Consider the following 20,313-nt stretch of genomic DNA (forward strand, 5'->3'; position numbering starts at 1 on the left):
CATAGGGAGACTCACTCTGTACAAAAAATTAAAAATTAGCCAGGTGTTGTAATCCTAGCACTTTGGGAGGCCGAGGCAGGCGGATCACGAGGTCAGGAGATCGAGACCATCCTGGCTAACACGGTGAAACCCTGTCTCTACTAAAAATACAAAAAACTAGCTGGGCGTGGTGGCGGGCACCTATAGTCTCAGCTACTCGGGAGGCTGAGGCAGGAGAATGGCGTGAACCCGGGAGGTGGAGCTTCCAGTGAGCCGAGATCGCACCACTGCACCCAGCCTGGGCGACAGAGCGAGACTCCGTCTCAAAAAAAAAAAAAAAATTGACCAGGTGTGGTGGCACTTGCCTGTAGTCCTAGCTACTTCGGAGGCTGAGGCAAGAGGATTGCTTGAACCAGGAGTTGGAAGCTGCAGCAATCCATGATTGTGCCACTGTATTCCAGCCTGGGCAACGGAGTGAGACCCTGTCTCAAACAAAACAAAACCCGCAAAACAAAAAAAGAATAACCATTTATTAAAGTAGATTCAGAACACTCGTTTGGCCAAATTTTAATACTGCTTTACATGTTTTCTGTTTGTGAAACAATTCGTATTACATTTATAACCAAAAATTTCAACTGGTAACAGATTTAATATTCACTGTCAAACACACAGTTGATAATCTTGAGGGGAAAACACATCAAAGGCATATATACAATTATAGAAGTTTATTGTACATGTAGCATGGAAGATACATTTTATTACTTTTTACATATTCCAGAAGATATTCAAATGAAGATAAATAGATTCAAACTGGTCGATAAACTGTTCTGGTGCTTTGAGGTCCTTCATTTTCTTTTTTGTGATAAGAAAATCCAAAATTATTAATGTTGAATTTCTCATCGTACATTCATCTAAAAACAGTAAAAAAACTTGTGAAGGAAGATTGTAGATTGGTTATTTAGGTGTTTTATACTGGCTTATTGTTAATTGACTGCTGGGGATAACTGCTAGAGAAGGAAAAAGATTGGAGAAAATTCCTCCAGTTATTTAAATCTGGTTAAGAAATAAAAGGAAAACAAACAAATGAAAATGGTTGCAAAGCCACATGATGCTATGTCTGGCCTAGTCTGTTATGTCCTAATGATCATTTTAAGTGTTTTCGTTTTCAAAAAGGTAAACATCCAAAAAGAAAGACACATTGTGTTTTTTTTTCCCAAAATATAGATTTTTAAAAAATATATACATATAATATATAGAAGCTGAAATTATGCAAAACTAATAAACAAAACACCACAGTAGATTAAGTGGGTGCAGCATATAGATTATAAAATGTCCCCACAGCAGTTTGGGGGCTTTCCCCTCCCTTTACCTGCTTCATGATTTTATAATCACACCTAAGTATTATCAAGCCTGAAATAAAGGCACTACTGATAACAGGTAGTGCAAAGAGCTCAGATATTTCTTTGAATAAGAATAAAATACTTTAAATGAGTAGATGAAAATGCAAAATGGCACATTTTTTCAACTCATTCCAGTGTCAAAGCTTAACCAAAAAATCTAAATATACAAATGCAGCCTGGAAATATCTTAGTGCAAATATGAAAAGTAACGGCATAATTTAAAGTTACTTAAATAAGGTATTGTGAGGGTAGGGATTTTTCTACGAGGTCGGGGACAATAAATGTAATGGCATCTGGTGCAATGTCTTCAAACTTAAAAATCAAGAAAACAAAATTCGAGGTGAAAACTCACCTACTAAATACTTATTATTCTAACTCATAAGGGGAGACTAAAGGGCAATTTGTTGAAGATCAAAATATTTTCCTAGATTTGCTGACGGGGTAAAAAATAACATGAGTTCTCCTGAAGTCTGCACACACAATGCTGGTGTTACGTTGTGTCAATGCGAGTGCGTCTGAGAAAGCCCAGTTCTCCACTTGAGGCTTCATCAGAAGGTTTCGTCGTCATTGCAGTTGGTGGCCCAGTGTCCAAACATCTCACAGATTTCACAGTATGGGCGTTCCTCGCCCCGACTGCCATGGTGTGTGGAATGGGGAGGGTCCTCTGACATCTGTGCCTGGGTAGGACAATCCTCTGTGTCGTGGAGATCAAAGCAGTCACAAATGTCACAGAAGAGGCGCGGTTTCTTCTTGGACTGTTTCTCCTGATCATCACTACAAATGTAAATATGTGAAATCAGAAAATTTATCACAAGAAAACTGAAGAGACAAGAACACTTGCAAAGAATTTAAAAATTAAGCAAGAACTAATTATGGCCAAATCTGTGAGCCTCCAGTATAAGTAGTGCATTATTCCACATTTAAAGTGTCTTTTTTATTTTTGAGATGGAGTCTCACTCTGTCACCGAAGCTGGAGTGCAGTGGCATGATCTTGGCTTACTGCAATCTCTGCCTCCTGGGTGCAAGCAATTCTCCTGCCTCAGCCTCCCGAGTAGCTGGGATTACGGATGCGTGCCACCCCACACAGCTAATTTTTTTGTATTTTCAGTAGAGATGGGGTTTTGCCAAGTTAGCCAAGTTGGTCTCGAACTCCTGACCCCAGGTGATCTGCCCACCTCAGCCTCCCAAAATGCTGGGATTACAGTTGTGGCCACCACGCCAGCCTCACATTTAAAATTTTCATGTCAAACCATTTGTAGTCTCCTCTCACTAGCTTGCCAGATTTATGGAAATCTATTTATGGCAAAGGAACCACAAAACATTTGGTTTTTTTGTTGCAGCTAATTACAATCCCCTAGATAAGCTCACTTTAAAAACATATTTATTTTGATGAAACTAAGGTTCCAATCAGTATGGCTTTTTTTGAGACAGCGTCTTGCTCTGTCACCCAGGTTGGAGTACAGTGGTGCAATCTCGACTCATTGCAACCTCCACCTCAAAGGCTCAAGTAGTTCTCCTGCCTCAGCCTCCCAAGTAGCTGGGATTACAGGCATGCAACACTACGCCTGGCTAACTTTTGTATTTTTAGTAGAGACGAGGTTTCACCATGTTGGCCAGGCTGGTCTCAAACTCCTGACCTCAAGTGATCCATGTGCCTCGGCCTCCCAAAGTGCTGGGATTACAGCAATCAGTATGAAATACCTGTCATAATTGTTTAGGTCATCCCCGTTCCCATTTAGGGCTGCTTCTGACATCATCTCCACCTTCATCTTGAGGTCTTGATTCTTCCTTTGAAGGTCCACTATTACCGAATTTAGGAAATCAATCTGATTTGTTAAAAAAAAAAAAAAAAAAGATGTGTAAAATGTCAAGAATATATATAAGCGGAAGCATCAAGAAGTCATAAAGTTTATACCTTTAAGCTCTGGCGGCAAAGTGTGCAGAAGGGGCCAACAGTGGCTATTAGGAACCCATGCTTTTCACTCTCCCGGAGGACAGGCATGCTGAGATCATGTGAGTCAAGAGCTGAACTTAAATGAGGCCATGTCTAGGTGGTAAGGCTATGGCAGTTTCTTTTACCTCCTCACACCTTTCAGATTTCTTCAAATGTTCCTTACTGAGGAGATGCTATTTTATATTTTAAAAAAACATTTAAATTACACTTCATTGAATGTTTCTAGGTATAACATGGGTAAACTTCATTTGTTTTTAAGGCAAATGAAATTATTCTTTTTTTTTTCCTCGCTCTGTTGCCAGGCTGCAGTGCAGTGGCAGGATCTCGGCTCACTGCAGCCTCTGTCTCCTGGGTTCAAGCAATTCTACTGTCTCAGCCTCCTGAATAGCTGGGATTACAGGCGTGCGCCACCATGCCCGGCTGATTTTTGTATTTTTAGTAGAGACGGGGTTTTGCCATGTTGGCCAGGATGGTCTCAAATTCCTGACCTCAGGTGATCCACCCACCTCGGCCTCCCAAAGTGCTGGGAATGCATGTGTGAGCCACGGTGCCAGGCCATGAATGAATTTATTTATTTATTTATTTATTTATTTATTTATTTATTTATTTATGAGACAGAGTCTCGCTCTGCTGCCCAGGCTGGAGTGCAGTGGCTCGATCTCAGCTCACTGTGACCTCTGCCTCCCAGGTTCAAGTGATTCTCCTGCCTCAGCCTCCCGAGTAGCTGGGACTACAGGCGCGTGCCACCAAACCCAGCTAATTTTTGTATTTTTAATAGAGATGGGGTTTCATCATATTGTCCAGGATGGTCTCAAACTCCTGACCTCGTGATCCGCCTGCCTCGGCCTCCCGAAGTGTTGGGATTACAGGCGTGGACCACTGTACCCAGCTGAAATTATTCCTAAACATCTCAATCTGTGGGTTGGTGGAGTGCTATTGATTCATGAAAAAATATAAGAAACATTTTTTTAAATAAGAAAAAAAAACTTGCATTCTCCAGAAGTCATAATCTTATATTTCTGAATATATGGGCACAAGTTTGTTTTCATTCTACCACATAAAAAATATTGGCCGGGCACGGTGGCTCATGCCTGTAATCCCAACACTTTGGGAGGCGGAGGCAGGTGGATCACCTGAGGTCAGCAGTTCGAGACCAACCTGGCCAACATAGTGATACCCTGTCTCTAGTAAAAATACAAAAATTAGCTGGGTGTGGTGGCTTATGCCTGTAGTCCCAGCTACTCAGGAGGCTGAGGCTGGAGAATCGCTTGAACCCAGGAGGCGGATGTTGCAGTGAGCCATGACTACACCACTGCACTCCAGCCTGGGCAACAGAGCAAGGCTCCATCTCAAAAAAAAAAAAAAAAATACACACACACACACACACACACACACACACACACACACACAATGCATAAAAAGGTTAGTTCTTCCATTAAACTCTACAATCCATCCAGGACTTTTCTGTTCTGCAGATTTGAAAAAGTCACATGGAAATTTCCTTCAGACTGTCATTTATCAACTGACTGGTAATGGTGGAGCAATAAGTAAACATGTCCTCAGGGAAAATGGAGAAGGCTAAAGCTCCCTCCCAACCAAGGAGAGACACTCAGGCACACCAACAAGGCAGTGTTCAGGTACCACCCAGAGGGAGAGTGCCCATGCCAAGAGCCCTGGGGCAGCGGGGACAACAAGATGGCCAACAGGAGGCACCGCTCTTGTCCTGAACATTTCCTTTCAATCGAAGGGCACTTCGACTTAAAAACAAAAAATTTCTTCCTTCTTCTACAAATCATAAAAAGGTCTCATTTCTCTAAATTGAAAGATCCCACTTTACAATATTTAAAATATATATAGATATATACACACATATACATAAATATTTTACTTTTTAAAGAAATATTAGGTCTTTTTCTCCAGCTGGGGAGTTATGAAGCAAAGTTAGCAATCACTGCAGTCTTTCTCTGCAGCATATCCCAGCATCATGGAGGCCACCTCTGAAGGCAGACCTACTGAGTCTATCTTCACTTCTCAAAGTGCATTTTCTAAGTCATTATCGTGTTAAGAGCTCCATTTCAGGAAGAAGAAAAAGCCACAAAATGGACGTAAGTATAGTGGGAAACCACACACACACACACACACACACACACACACACACCTGCACGCAAATTAGGAAACATGAAACGAACCATTTGCTGATTGGAAGAAAAGTGTTGTCAGCAGCAGATGAAACATACCGAAGCAGAAAGGAAGGGGGAAGAGAAGACACTGTTAGTTATTAAGCCCAGTAGACATACAAAGAGGACAATGCTAATCCATAGTAAGTTTGTACAATGTTGAATCATTTCGTGCCCCTCAAAGGAGGTGTCTGGCAACTAAAATCTCAAGGTGAGTTTTTCTTTTATTTAAATATAAAATGTGGCTTTTGTACTTTTGAATTTTGAACATGACTAATACATACAAAGTATGTTAAAAGATGGATGTTTGTTGCTATATATAATTATATTTCCAAGTACAGAATAGTTTGCCTTTATATAATCCCTTTTTACAAATTTTTGTTTGTTTTGAGACAGGGTCTTGCTCTGTCACCCAGCTTGGAGTGCCCATGTTGCACAGGCTGGTCTCGGGCTCGAGCGATCTGCCTACCTTGGCCTACCAAAGTGCTGGGATTGCAGGTGTGAGCTGCTGTGCCCAGGCCCCCCACCCCACCTTTTTTTTTCTGAGACAGGTTCTTGCTTTGTCAGTCAGGCCTAAGTGCAGTGGCATGATCATGGCTCACTGCAGCCTCAACCTTCTGGACTCAAGTGATCCTCCTGCCTCAGCGTCTGGGTAACTGGGACTACGGAAGCATGGCACCATGCCTGATTAATTTTATGTTTTGTAGAGATGGGGTCTTGCCATTGTTGCTCAGGCTGGTCTCGATCTCCTGATCTCAAGCAGTCCGCTTGCCACAGCCTTCCAAAGAGATGGAATTATAAGCGTGAGCCACTGCACCTGGCCCAGGCCCTTAAAAATTTTTTTTAATTAATTAATTGTTTTGAGACAGGGTCTTGCTCTGTCACTCAGGCTGCAGGATTTTTTTTTTTTTTGTAGAGATGAGGTCTCGCTATGTCCAGATTGGTCTCAAACTTTTGGGCTCAAGCAATCATCCTACCTTGGCCTCCCAAAGTGCTGGAATTACAGGGATGAGCCACCATTCCTGGCCTAATCCCATTTTTAGTTTAAAACTAAAGTTGTTTTGTTAATTTTCGCTTTAAGAGACTGAGTTTTTAAGAAACCAGTCTTTTTAAGGATAAGATGAGTAACAAACCCTTTGACAGAGCAATTCTACTTCTAGGAATTCATCCTGCAGAAATACTAACATATAAAATGACAGCTGCCCAAGATAATTCCTTACAGCATTGTTTATAATACACCCAAAGGATCAGAAACATCCCAAGGGTCACTGTCAACCAATAGGGAACTGACTAAATTATAGTAAATCCACATAATGGAACACTACCTAGCTATAAAAAAGACAAGTGCAGAACTGTTTATGTAGTCTGCCATTATTTATGTTAAAAAAAAAAAAAGGGAGGGAAGACTGTATTTAGTGCTGGCTTATATACACATTTTAAAAAAATCTCTGAAAAGGAAAGACACTAATAACAGTAATTAACTGTTTGCAGGGTTGGGAACTGAGCAGAAGACACAGAAGGTTTGGAGGAAGACATTTAATGTATATATTTTTAATTCTGTTTAATGTTTGGACTAGAGGAATGTATTACCCATTCAAAAGACTGAATGATACAAACCCCATCAAATGAGAAGGAAAATAAACCAAAAGATACAATGATTTTGAAAAATAGCAAAAAAGTAAAGCAATAAGGCAGGAACATTACCTGACTCTCCTGGGCTCTTTCATCCTCGTCTGCCTGAGTGTCCGTATTACCTTATATTTGAGGAAAAAAAAAAAAAAAAACAAGTGGAGGGAGAATATATGTATATTTTTAATCACAATCTAAACTGCAGGGAAAGGGCCTGTGTTCAAAATTCATTTTCCTGTGGACTTCCCAGATGCACCACTTTGAGCACATGTGGATGAGTTCCTGTCCCCTTGCGGGACCCTACAGGGTCTCACAGACACCAGCCCTGCCCTTCATGTGCTCTCCCTCAGGCCTGCTAACTCCTGGGTAAGGATGCCTGTCACGTCCATCTGAATGTACAGAGGGAATCCACCCTTCTTCACAAAAGGGACCACCTCTTCTCCTGCACTGTTATGTACTTTAAGACCCCCCAGTCTGGATGGCAGCAGGCAGCCATCATAGTAGGTTTGTGACAATATTGCCAGACCACAAGAAGGCCCAGGAACGGGGATGGCAGGCACGTGGGATTAGCCCTCGATTGATTAAGTGGTGGAAGAGCTAAGGAGAGTCAGGCTCAAGGCAGCATGAGAGCTGTCTTCGAAGAGCATCTCTACTAGAAAGGGCTCCTTGGGAGGAAGCGTGGTGTACAGAGAAGCACTGGGCAGGCGCCCTTTACCTGAGGAGCTGCTGAGCTGCCTCTTGTTTTCTTTGAGTTGAAGCTCCAAGTTCTTTACCTTGAGCTCAAGCTTCACCTTATCAGACTCTAGAGTCTGAACAACTGAATGCAAGGACTTGGCAGAGGCGTTTTCTCCCCTGAGCACTGTGACCTGAAACACAGTTGTTTAGCTTAGGCTGGGGGTATGAACAAAAGGAGGCCGCGTGAAAGCTCGTCCACCCTGGGTGGTACTCTACCTCATTTCTCAGTTTCTCCAGCTCGGCATCCTTTTCTGTGAGTAAGGCACTAGTTATACTGATGGATTTCTGCAAGGAAGCTTTCTCTTCATCTGCGTCTTTTATGAACTTGGATTCTCTAAAAGACCAAAGAGTTAAAAGTTCCACAAATCAACCGAAAGACTGGTCAGTGTACAACTATTCTAGAACAAACACATAATTAATGTTAGTTAATGTAAAAAAAAAAAAAAGCATAACAGGGAAGTTTTACAGGGAGTTAAGGTCATTATGCTCACAAAATTTTACTTGAAATTTTACTTACTGTGAGGGGAGAAAAAGTTTACCTATGCATAGACATGCCACAGTCTGCATGTGATTGTATCCATTTGAACTTAAAGAAACAAGTTAATAAATTTGGAAGAGGTAGAATTAAAAAAGAAAAAACGGTTGCACCCTCCCCAATATTCTTCTAAAATCTAACCCCCGCGCTGAATTTTGTTAATTCTTGAATAAATTATTACCAAGCAATAACGACAATTAAAATACACACATGCAAAGCAGTTATACAGATGTCATGCAGAGCAGCTTTATGCTGGAAATATCAATTGGTTCTCACTAATTTCAGTAACTTTTGTAGCAAGTTCCAAGAATGGGTGTTTAAGATGTTATGGGCCAGAACAGTAGTAAAGATGATTATTATTACTCAAACTGAAGGATTATTACTTTCCAGCCATAGACTCTGAAGAGGACATTAAATTAGTTCACAGAAAGTAATGGTAATTACATAAAGGCCAGAACAGAAAATGTTAAAATGGTTTTCTCAGGTGCAGAATGAAAGCATGGGGAGCCTGGAAGGAGAAATTCAGAGCGCCTGGTTTATGTTCTTGGCCTGACTCAGCACTTGGTTATCAGCATAGGGCGGGGATGAGGCCTTTAATGAGGGTTGTGGGAGTGGGAAGAGAAAGGCAAAGATGAAGGAGGAACAGGGAGGGATGCAGGAGACAGTGAAAACAGCCCAAAGAGCATGTGTTTACATATGTGTACCTATTTAAAGTTGTGGGGTTTTTTATTTTTTATTTTTATTTTTTTTGAGACGGAGTCTCGCTCTGTCGCCCAGGCTGGAGTGCAGTGGCGCAATCTCGGCTCACTGCAAGCTCCGCCTCCCGGGTTCACGCCATTCTCCTGCCTCAGCCTCTCCGAGTGGCTGGGACTACAGGCGCCCGCCACCACGCCCGGCTAATGTTTTTTTTGTATTTTTAGTAGAGACGGGGTTTCACCGTGGTCTCGATCTCCTGACCTCGTGATCCACCCGCCTCGGCCTCCCAAAGTGCTGGGATTACAAGCGTGAGCCACCGCGCCCGGCCCGGGGTTTTTTATTTTTATTTTTGACAGAGTCTCGCTCTGTTGCCCAGGCTGGAGTGCAATGGCGCGATCTCTGCTCACTGCAACCTCCGCCTCCCGGGTTCAAGCGATTCTCCTGCCTCAGCCTCCTGAGTAGCTGGGATTACAGGTGCCCGCCACCATGCCCAGCTAATTTTTGTATTTTTAGTACAGATGGGGTTTCACCATGTTGGTTACCAGGCTGGTCTCAAACTCCTGACCTCAAGTGATCCGCCCACCTCAGCCTCACAAAGTGCTGGGATTACAGGCATGAGCCGGCCATACTGAAAGTTTATGCATTTTAAAATGCCAAGGTCATTAAATACAAGAAAAGGCTGAGGAACTGTCACATACAGAGAAGACAAAGGAGATATGACAACTAACTGCAAGGCAGGATCCTAGTTTGGATGCTGTAACACAAAGGGACATTAGTGAGGAAACTGGTGAAATCTGAATGAAGTCCCTTGTTTCATTTGAGAGTATGCTGCTCATGGTAATTTCTCAGTTTTGCTGAGTGTACCGGGGCTGTGTAGGATGTTCAATTAGGGGCACCTGGGGAAAGGTCTACGAGAACTGGATGCACTACTTTTGCAACTCTTCTGGAAATCTAAAATTATTTTAAAATAAAAAGTTTTTTAAATGACACGCAGTGTGAAACACGAGAGGAAAATGACAAAAATACTTTAGGAAAAACAAAACTGGAGAAAAATTTCCTAGGCTAGGCCACAGGCCATACAACCTAAGACACTACATTAGCACAATCATCAGTGAGTGGTCATAACCTTAACAAGAAGCCAAATCACACCTGGTTCTATTCCAAGGAACTGGGAAAATGCACAGGATGTACTGGTTGTCTGTTTTGGAACCAACTGGAGGAACAGAAAACTGAGGCCCAGGTTAGAAACGGCAGAATGTATGTCTGGTTAGTGAGACCCAAGATATCCGGCACACAAGTTACAGAAATCTCATGACTTATGGCAAATTGAAACTACACAAAGATGAAAATATAAGTGTTGTATTTATCTCATTCTGTGGCTTACACTTACACTCCAGGATGAGAAGTAGTAAGAAAAGAATCTGAGACAGAAATTTCTTGAATTAAAAACCCCAGCATTACTCACGCACTGGAAACGGGTGGGCATCAGTGCGGGTAAATTACTAAGCTAGTAACCTTGTTAGGACATAGGCTCTTGCTTAGGTTAACACAGCAACTTAAATGAAAGGAATGTACAGGTGCTTTTTGCCACCTGGGAAGTAAAAATATCTGATGACATCCAAAGATGCAATAAAGCCTGGGTTTCAGCCAGGCATGGTGTCTCATCCATGTCATCCCAGCACTCTGGGAGGCCAAGGCAGGAGGATTGCTTGAGGCCAGGAGTTCGAGACCAGCCTGGTTGACACAGTGAGACCTCCGTCTCTACAAAAACTTAAAAAAATTAGCTAGGCATGGCAGCGCATGCCTGTTGTCCCAGCTACTAGGGAGGCTGAGGCGGGAGGATGGCTTGAGCCCAGGAGCTTGAGGCTGTAGTGAGCTGTGATAGTGTCACTGCACTCCAGCCTGGACAACAGAGCAAGACCCCGTCTAAAAAAAAAAAAAATCCTGGGTTTCTTATGTTTCTATTAAACGCATTTAGTAGTTGATTCTATTAAAAAAATGATTTCCAGAGCTTCACTTGCTATAAATCCAACTCAAATTTGAAAAATGTAATTTTAAATGTTTTTACTAAAAAAATACCAGGATTTGGGGGTTGTCAAGAAGAGATTTAGATTTCCCTATAATCAGGACTCTATTTGGCCAAGATCCCACAGATGCTTAGTGCTGGAGAGGGATAAACCTCCAGCTGGCAGAAGGAAAAAGGAACAGGTGTCCTTCTCTGGGGCCACCAAACAAACTCTGCTCATCATCACATACACACACAACCTCCCAGCCTGGCTGCTTTCTAAGGAGATAGCTGCCAAAATGCTTCTTATACAAGTTGCCAACACGTGCATGGTTAAGAAAGAAATCTGACTTGTGATTTATACAGCAAATGACAGGATAAGTAGACTCTGGCAGCTCATCTTTGTGACCCATTGTCATTGCTAGCTTCTTAGACCATCTCTAAGCTCCAATTCCACTGTGCAAACCACCAGGAGGGACTAAATTAAACCATCGTCTATGCCAACATTACTGATGTTTGAGTCACAAATCGTATTAAGCCATTAGCTGGAATGACTTGGTATTACCAAAAAAAATCAAGAAGGGAAAATAAACATAACATGAAAGAAGGGCTAGAGGGAACAGAAATCTTTCTCTCTCCATCTCCCAAGGGAACATTTTACCCAGATTCTTTCCTTACTACTTATATAAGAAATAAATTCCAGTAATGAAGCAAATACCTTAAAGTGTTACTGGGCAAGCTTTAAAAATGCAAGATAACAAGAACCAAATATTAGAACCATGAAGAGAAATGCAAATACAGTAAGGAGACTAAATTTGCACTGAAGTTCTTTGCTGTATATAGATATAAAAAGGAAATATATGTGTGTGTTTGTGTATATATATATATATATATACTGCTGAGAATATTTTACAAAACAAAAGCAAGACACAGAGGGACAAAGGCAGCCAAAAAATATATACAACAATTTGGTTTACTAAAAATATATGAAATTTATTTATTATAACGTGGATAGACTTTCTTTAGTCTTACCATTAAAGACACACAGATATAGCAAAGGAAGCAAGAGTAGGAAAGGGAAAAGAGAGGGGTGAAATGAGCATTGGTAAGTAGCGCAAGCTCGGAGACAGTCAGACAGTTAGCAACCCACAGTGAGCCAGATGAGCTGAAGTAGCACGGGACCTCTTCAGAATTTGGGGGCTTTATTGCCAAACCAGTTTTTACTCCTAACAGAAATCCTGCATTGGCACTGACAGGATGAATTCTGACTCCAAAAATCCATGCCTCGCGCTTTGGCTTTGGAGCCCCTTCTTTGACACTAAAAAGCCTGGAGAAGGGAGCAAAACCAAACCAGCTCCCAGATCTGCATCAGGCTTCAGAGGCACAGATGAACAAACTCCCCTAATTCTGGCAATTAGAGCAACACAAGGCATACCCTGCTTTACCCATTAGACTCTTACAGCCTGTTTTAAAAGGCTTACCCAACTTGAGAGTTTTTCAAAGAAATGATTACATTTTTATGCTTGGGGAAATTTTTTTTTTTTTTTTTTTTTTTTTTTTTTTTTTTTTTTTGAGACGGAGTCTCGCTCTGTCGCCCAGGCTGGAGTGCAGTGGCGCAATTTCGGCTCACTGCAAGCTCCGCCTCCCGGGTTCACGCCATTCTCCTGCCTCAGCCTCCGGAGTAGCTGGGACTACAGGCGCCCGCCACTGCACCCGGCTAATTTTTTTTTTTTTTTTGTATTTTTTTAGTAGAGACGGGGTTTCACCGTGGTCTCGATCTCCTGACCTCGTGATCCACCCGCCTCGGCCTCCCAAAGTGCTGGGATTACAAGCGTGAGCCACCGCGCCTGGCCAGGGGAAAAACTTTTTACTACATACTGCTTGCAACTCAATGTTTAAAGTTACAAAAAAAAAAAAAAAAAAAACCCCACAGCAAATAAAGAAGGATTCTACTAATTTCTTTTCCTTTCTTTCTTTTTTTTTTTTTTTTTTTTGAGATGGAATCTTGCTCTGTTGCCCAGGCTGGAGTACAGTGGCACGATCTCGGCTCACCGTAACATCCACCTCCTGAGTTCAAGCAACTCTGCTGCCTCAGCCTCCTGAGTAGCTGAGATTCCAGGCACCCGCTACCACACCCATCTAATTTTTGTATTTTTAGTAGAGATGTGGTTTCACCATGTTGGCCAGGCTGGTCTTGACCTCCTGACCTCAGGTGATCCTCCCAAAGCACTGGGATTACAGGCGTGAGCCACCGCGCCCAGCCGGATTCTACTAATTTCTTAATGATAACCAGTTTAATCCTACAGTTGGGAGTAAGTTCTGCACTTGAATATCATGACCATTTGGCCATAGTGATTCTATTACTATCTTAACTTTGTACGTTTAACGATCACTTCCGAATTCAAGTGTTGACTAAACTGTCAGTTCTTGCATGACCAACTACATTTCAAATATTCACAATGTAAGTATTTGCAAGGCTTTTTAAATTAATAGTATATTAGGTTCTTTTTGGTACTCAATGGTTGACATATTTATTTAACCATTACACACACAGGCCTACATACGAATCCTTTATCAAACTGACTTTTAGAAGGCAATGAAGGTATTGGCTATGAAGTATTAGCTAAAATCCATTTACATTCAGCTTTCTAAAATAGAAATAAGTTTCCATAAGGGTTAATTAACAAACAAACAAAAAAATACTTCTACATATGAGAAACTAGGAGTGAAATTTTCACTCCCAGAAAAAGTCATCCTTATCTATAATTTCTGATGAAAATTAAGAGTGATTTTCAAGAGACATCCTCCTAAACATTGAGGACATAAAACAGGAACAGAGAGAAGTAGAAGAGACAACTTCACAGCCCCCAAATTTGTTCCATCTTTTTTTCTTCTTTTCTTTTTTTTTTTTCTGAGATGGAGTTTTGCTCTTGTTGCCCAGGCTGGAGTGCAATGGCATGATCTCGACGCACTGCAACCTCTGCATCCCGGGTTGAAGCGATTCTCCTGCCTTAGCCTCCTGAGTAGCTGGGACTACAGGTGCCCACCACCATGCCCGGCTATTTTTGTATTTTTAGTAGAGACGGGGTTTCACCATGTTGGCCAGGCTGGTCTCAAACTCCTGACCTCAGGTGATCCACCTGCCTCAGCCTCCCAAAGTGTTGGGATTACAGGCGTGGACCACTGCACCTGGCCATGTTCCATCTTTTTAAGCCATGAAAAATGTCCCATGCCTAACCATATTTTGAAAGGCATGTAATTTAAAGTTACATGATAAGGACTTCATCATTAAGTACATCATCTCTTTTTAAAAAAGATACACATAAATAATAAATAAATAAAAAGCTTAAAAATTCACTGAGAAGAGAACCAGCATAAAAATCTGATGACCTGAGTCTTTAGCCTGAACCTGTCTTTTATTAGTCCTGAGTCCTTGGCCAACTTGCCTAACTTTTTGAGCTTTAGTTGTTTCATCATTTTACGTATTTATTTTACGTTAGAGACAGAGTCTCGCCATGTTGCCCAGGCTAGAGTACAGCAGCTCTTCCCAGGCATGATCAGAGTGCACTACACAGCACTGAATACCTGGGCTCCAGTGATCCTCTCACCTCAGCCTCCTGAGTAGCTGGGACTACAGGCATGTGCCACCATGTCCAGCTACTTTCATCATTTAAAAATGCAAGCTCCGGCTGGGCGCGGTGGCTCACGCTTGTAATCCCAGCACTTTGGGAGGCCGAGGCGGGCGGATCACGAGGTCAGGAGATCGAGACCACGGTGAAACCCCGTCTCTACTAAAAATACAAAAAATTAGCCGGGCGTGGTGGCGGGCGCCTGTAGTCCCAGCTACTCGGAGAGGCTGAGGCAGGAGAATGGCGTGAACCTGGGAGGCGGAGCTTGCAGTGAGCCGAGATTGCGCCACTGCACTCCAGCCTGGGTGACAGAGGGAGACTCCGTCTCAAAAAAAAAAAAATAAATAAATAAAATAAAAATAAAAATGCAAGCTCCACCATTATATCTCACTGGATTGTTTTGAGATTAGATCAATGTGTGAATTATGAAGTGCTACATAAATGTAGGGAGATACTAGTCTTTTTTTTTGAGACGCAGTCTTGCTCTGTCACCAGGCTGGAGTGCAGTGGCACGATCTTGGCTCACTACAACCTCCATCTCCCGGGTTCAGGCAATTCTCCTGCTTCAGCTTCCTGAGTAGCTGGGACTACAGGCATGTGCCACCACGCCCAGCTAATTTTTGTATTTTTAGTAGAGACAGAATTTCACCTTTCACCATGTTGGCCAGGATAGTCTCAATCTCTTGACTTCGTGATCTACCCACCTCATCCTCCCAAAGTGCTGGGATTACAGGTGTAAGCCACCGCACCTGGCCTAATTTTTGTATTGCCAGGCTGGTCTTGAACTCCTGACCTCAAGTGATCCGCCTGCCTTAGCCTCCTAAAATGCTGGGATTACAGGCGTGAGCCACAGCGCCCAATTTTTTTTTTTTTTTTTTTTTTAATGGAGACACAGTCTTACTATGTTGCCCAGGCTGCTTGAACTCTTGTGCTCAAGTGATCCTCCCTTTTTGGCCTCCCAAAGTGCTGGGGTTACGGGCATGAACCACTGTGCCCGGCCACAGCTCCCTTGCCAGAATGCTGCAGGAACAAGCCCTATTTATTTTTTTCACATGTCCTTGATAACTCCTTACATAAGGGTTTTTTTAAAAAAGAAATAAAAACCTTATTTATGTAAAATTAAATACCCCAAGGCCCACAGAGACAGAACTGTGGCTATAAACAGGAACGAGGTTTAGGCATGGCAAACTAGGCATCACTTTTCAAGTTCCCTGGAGAACATCTGGCTGGGCTGGGATCATTGGTTATGCTATTCTTTAAGGTTTGTTTTTAGTTTTAGTGTTGTTTCTAATAAGCAAAAAAGCACATCGCTGTTGTGATACATGCCCATGTAGTATTCTGCAGCAACTGCTGGACAAGCTGTGGTTCTCAGCAGTAGCACCCACTAAACCTGCTTGGCACCGTGTAAAGCACAGACATTCTTTAAACAAAAACCGCACATTTTAAAAGAGCAGACAGGCCAGGCGCAGTGGTCACACCTGTAATCCCAACACTTTGGGAGGCTGAGGCAGGTGGATCACGAGGTCAGGAGTTAGAGACCAGCCTGGCCAAGATGGTGAAACCCTGTCTCTACTAAAACTACAAAAATTAGCCGGGTGTGGTGGTGCACGCCTGTAATCTCTGTAACTTGGGAGGCTGAGGCAGGAGAACTGCTTGAACCTGGGAGGTGGCGATAGAGCAAGACTCTGCCTTTAAAAAAAAAAAAAAAGGTAGACAAAGTAGACAAAGACTTATCAGGGGCATGGCAGTGGTGAAACACACATGCATTCTGAGTATAAACACCACCTTAGTGAAATTTCACTAAGTAATTCTAAATTTAAAAAAAAGAAAGGCAGCCTGGGCAACATAACAAGACCTTGTTACTATAAAAAAAATTTTAAAAGTCAGGTGCGGTGGCTCATGCCTGTAATCCCAGCACTTTGGGAGGGCGAGGCAGGTGGATCACGAGGTCAGGAGATCGAGACCATCCTGGCTAACACGGTGAAACCCTGTCTCTACTAAAAATACAAAAATATAGCCGGATGTGGTGTCGGGTGCCTGTACTCCCAGCTACTCGGGAGGCTGAGGCAGGAGAATCGCTTGGACCCAGGAGGCAGAGGTTGCAGTGAGCCAAGATCGCACCACTGCACTCCAGCCTGGGCGACAGAGCGAGACTCCGTCTCAAAAAACAAACAAACAAACAAACAAACAAAAAATTAGCCAGGTGTGATCACGCGTGCCTGTAGTCCCAGGCACTTGGGAGGCTGAGAGGTGGGAAGATCAATTGAGCCCGGGAGATTGAGGCTGCCGTAAGCCATGATTGAGCCACTGCACTCCAACCGGGGTGACAGAGCAAGATCATGTCTTGAAAAAAATAAATTAAAAAAAGAAAATGCATCCCTGGACCAAGGCCTAACATCCTTTAGAATGTGGCTTATGGAATCCAAATAGCTAAATCTAAATAAATAAATAAAGCCCTCAACTCCTAAGCAACTGCTATGCCGGCAGAGGAGACAGTGCTGCGTAAAATATACACCTCTGCAGGTTGGTGGGGAAACCTCCTCTGCCCTGATGAGTAGGAATAAAACACTCCACAAGAGCATGGAGAAATTACTGGTTATGCTATTCTTTAAGGTTTGTTTTTAGTTTTAGTTTTGTTTTTAACAAGCGAAAAAGAACATCAGTGTTGTGATATGCACCCATTCTGCAGCACCCACTGAACACACTGTGGTTCTCTGCAGTAGCACCCCCTAAACCTGCTTGGACCGTGTAGCACAGACATTCTCTAAACAAAAACTGCACATTTTAAAAGAGCAGACAAAGACTTATCAGCTTATAGAAGCATCAAACTTCTACACAATTGTTTGTGTGGGCCATGTTCTTCCTTATTGGAAAGTACTGAAAAAGTTATCCTAGTTTTTAATTTGAGTATCATTTGACTATCATGGGAGAGTAAGAAAGAAAGCCTTTTAAAGCAAATAGAAACACTTAAAATGACATTACCCATTATTAGTGAACATTAAAATATTTATATAATTGAAATCAGTATTTATATCCAGATTAATAACTATATGTAAGATTCTAGTATTTTTAGTTACTGAAACTAGGAGGTAACAGTGGTGTAACATGAGACAATCTGATTTTAGATCACCTCTGAGTGAAGGCAACTGAACATGGCTTATAAACTATTTTTGTTTTAGTAATAGTGAAACTTCTGCAAATGGATTTTTTTTTTTTTTTTTGACAGAGTCTCTCACTGTCGCCCAGGCTGGAGTGCAATGGCGCAATCTCGGCTCACTGAAACCTCCGCCTCCTGGGTTCAAGTGATTCTCCTGCCTCAGCCTCCCAAATAGTTGAGATTATAGGCGCCCGCCACTATGCCCAGCTAATTTTTTGTATTTTTAGTAGAGATGGGGTTTCACTATGTTGGTCAGGCTGGTGTCGAACTCCTCATGATCCGCCAGCCTTGGCCTCCCAAAGTGGTGGATTACAGGTATGAGCTACCACGCCTAGCCCTGCAAATGGATTTTCATATTTTGTCAGTTACAAGTACCAAACTATCACAATGCCATTTTCCGAATCTAAGAAGGTCACTTGTTTTCTACTACAAGTTACCACACATATCATGTTCTGACATCTTATTAAACACACACACATACAACAATAAACAGAAAGCTTACCTTTTTTTCATTTCTAACAACTGATTATTGAGCACAGATCTTTCTTCTTCCAGCTACGAAAAAAACACAGAAATCTTCAGTTAATAACCAGGCCACAGAGAGGCATATTTCTCATCCCACATGTACATCCCCCAGGCTCCAGGACAGCTAAAGCCACTGGCTTTCCTCACCAGCAATGAAGAGGGACAAGTGGTCACTCTATCACAGGATGTGCAGTTATTAATATATAAATCACTTACGACCTCAGTAACTCCCCCTCCTCAGGGACCTGAGAGTTAAACATATTAAACAATTACACCTTGAACACAATGAAGCACATCTTAAGCATTCAAAAATGTTAATTGGCCAGGCCCAGTGGCTCACACCTGTAATCTCAGCACTTTGGAAGGGGGGGGCAAGGTGGGCAGATCACCTGAGGTCAGGAGTTCGAGCCCAGCCTGGCCAACATGGTGAAAGCCCATCTCTACTAAAAATGTAAAAATTAGCCAGGTGGGGTGGTGTGTGCTGTAATCCCAGCTACTCAGGAGGCTGAGGCAGGAGAATCGTTTGAACCCAGGAGGCAGAGGTTGCAGTGAGCCAAGATTGAACCACTGCACTCCAGCCTGGGTGACAGAGTGAGACTCCATCTAAAAAAAAAAAAAAAAAAAAAAAATTGTTAAATCAGTGAGTAAAGCTCCACTGCTAACATTCTAGTTCCTTTACTTAAACCGCAGAAGTCAAGTGTCACTAAATTGCAGAGGACTAGGTACAGGCTACATACTCTCTGTGGGCCTCAATTTACTCATCCATCAATTCAACACACATTCACTGAGGGGTTAGTATATTCAAGCATTATTCAAGCATTTGTTTCTCATGTATAAAACAAAGAGATTACAAAAGAATTTCCAGTGGTTCTTTATTATCTCATGAAGGATAAAAAACAAAAGATTCAGGTAGTTAATCTTGTGAAGGAGGAATCATCTCTACCTCCAACCTGCACTACCCAGTTTGGCCAAATACCACCAGTTTCAACTCACACTGTTAATGTTTTTTTTTTTTCTTTTTTGATACAGAGTCTTGCTCTGTTGCCCAGCTCGAGTGCAGTGGTGCGATCTCGGCTCACTGCAACCTCCGCCTCCCAGGTTCAAGTGATTCTCCTGCTTCAGTCTCCCGAATAGCTGGGATTACAGGTGCCTACCACCATGCCCAGCTAATGTCTGTATTTTTAGTAGACAGGGTTTCGCCATGTTGGCCAGGCTGCACACTGTTGATTTTTTTTAAAGGGTCAAAAAGCTCTTATATACTTTTTTAAATAAAAAGATAACACCAAAGATTATGTAATGGCTTCCAACAGCCTAGAATTTAAGTTACTAGCTCACTCTAAGTAGTTATAGTCATTATTATTACTTATGTTCATGCTTTGCTATGAGGTCTTAGTTTAAAAATTCTTCAATATACATTTATATTATGTTCTGAACATAAATATCCCTTTACCATGAAATCTGTAAAGGTTAACATAGTTTTATAGACTCTTTGATGTCCTAGCCCATTAAGATATATGTTTTTGCTGCATGACTAATTCACAGAAATATTTAGAAAATTTTAGAATGAAAGGAAGAAAAAAGAGTAGGAGGCAAACTTTAAAAACTGAAATGAGAAAGAGAACATCTGGAGAGTGGGATATGGAGATGAGAAGAGTTTTCATTTTGGTCTTTATGCCCTTTGTACAGTTTATATTTATTCTTTAAAGAAGGAATCTGTTTTAGTTTTATAATTTAAAAGTTAAAAAAATCAATACTTAAAACTGGAAAATTTTTACAATGAATATATAAATGGACAAAGAGCATGGCAGACAATTCACAAAACAGAAAATAAAAATCATTAATGAATATTTGAAAAATAATTCAACCCTACAAAAACACAATACGCAAAGATT

The 20,313-nt window shown here is 41.9% G+C and overlaps 1 protein-coding gene across 7 annotated transcripts in view; it reads right to left on the reverse strand.

The window, feature by feature from the left end:
* Window positions 1-492: 492 nt before the first annotated feature.
* Window positions 493-20,313, reverse strand: part of CLIP1 (CAP-Gly domain containing linker protein 1) — a 145,486-nt gene continuing 125,665 nt past the window's right edge. For 4 of the 7 annotated variants that reach the window (XM_055236957.1, XM_055236954.1, XM_055236956.1 and 1 more), the window contains 6 exons: window positions 18,399-18,451; window positions 8,091-8,208; window positions 7,855-8,005; window positions 7,215-7,264; window positions 3,081-3,205; window positions 493-2,153 (listed from right to left, as the gene is read on the reverse strand). In XM_055236957.1, the coding sequence (XP_055092932.1) occupies window positions 1,928-2,153; window positions 3,081-3,205; window positions 7,215-7,264; window positions 7,855-8,005; window positions 8,091-8,208; window positions 18,399-18,451 (723 nt within the window). In that variant the 3' untranslated portion in view covers window positions 493-1,927. Of the gene's footprint in view, window positions 2,154-3,080; window positions 3,206-7,214; window positions 7,265-7,854; window positions 8,006-8,090; window positions 8,209-11,828; window positions 11,850-18,398; window positions 18,452-20,313 lie in introns of all 7 variants that reach the window. The other 3 variants (XM_063614606.1, XM_063614605.1, XM_063614604.1) reach the window with 1 other exon arrangement.

Source organism: Symphalangus syndactylus, chromosome 13 (genome assembly GCF_028878055.3).
Source record: "Symphalangus syndactylus isolate Jambi chromosome 13, NHGRI_mSymSyn1-v2.1_pri, whole genome shotgun sequence".
Lineage (NCBI taxonomy): Eukaryota > Metazoa > Chordata > Mammalia > Primates > Hylobatidae > Symphalangus > Symphalangus syndactylus.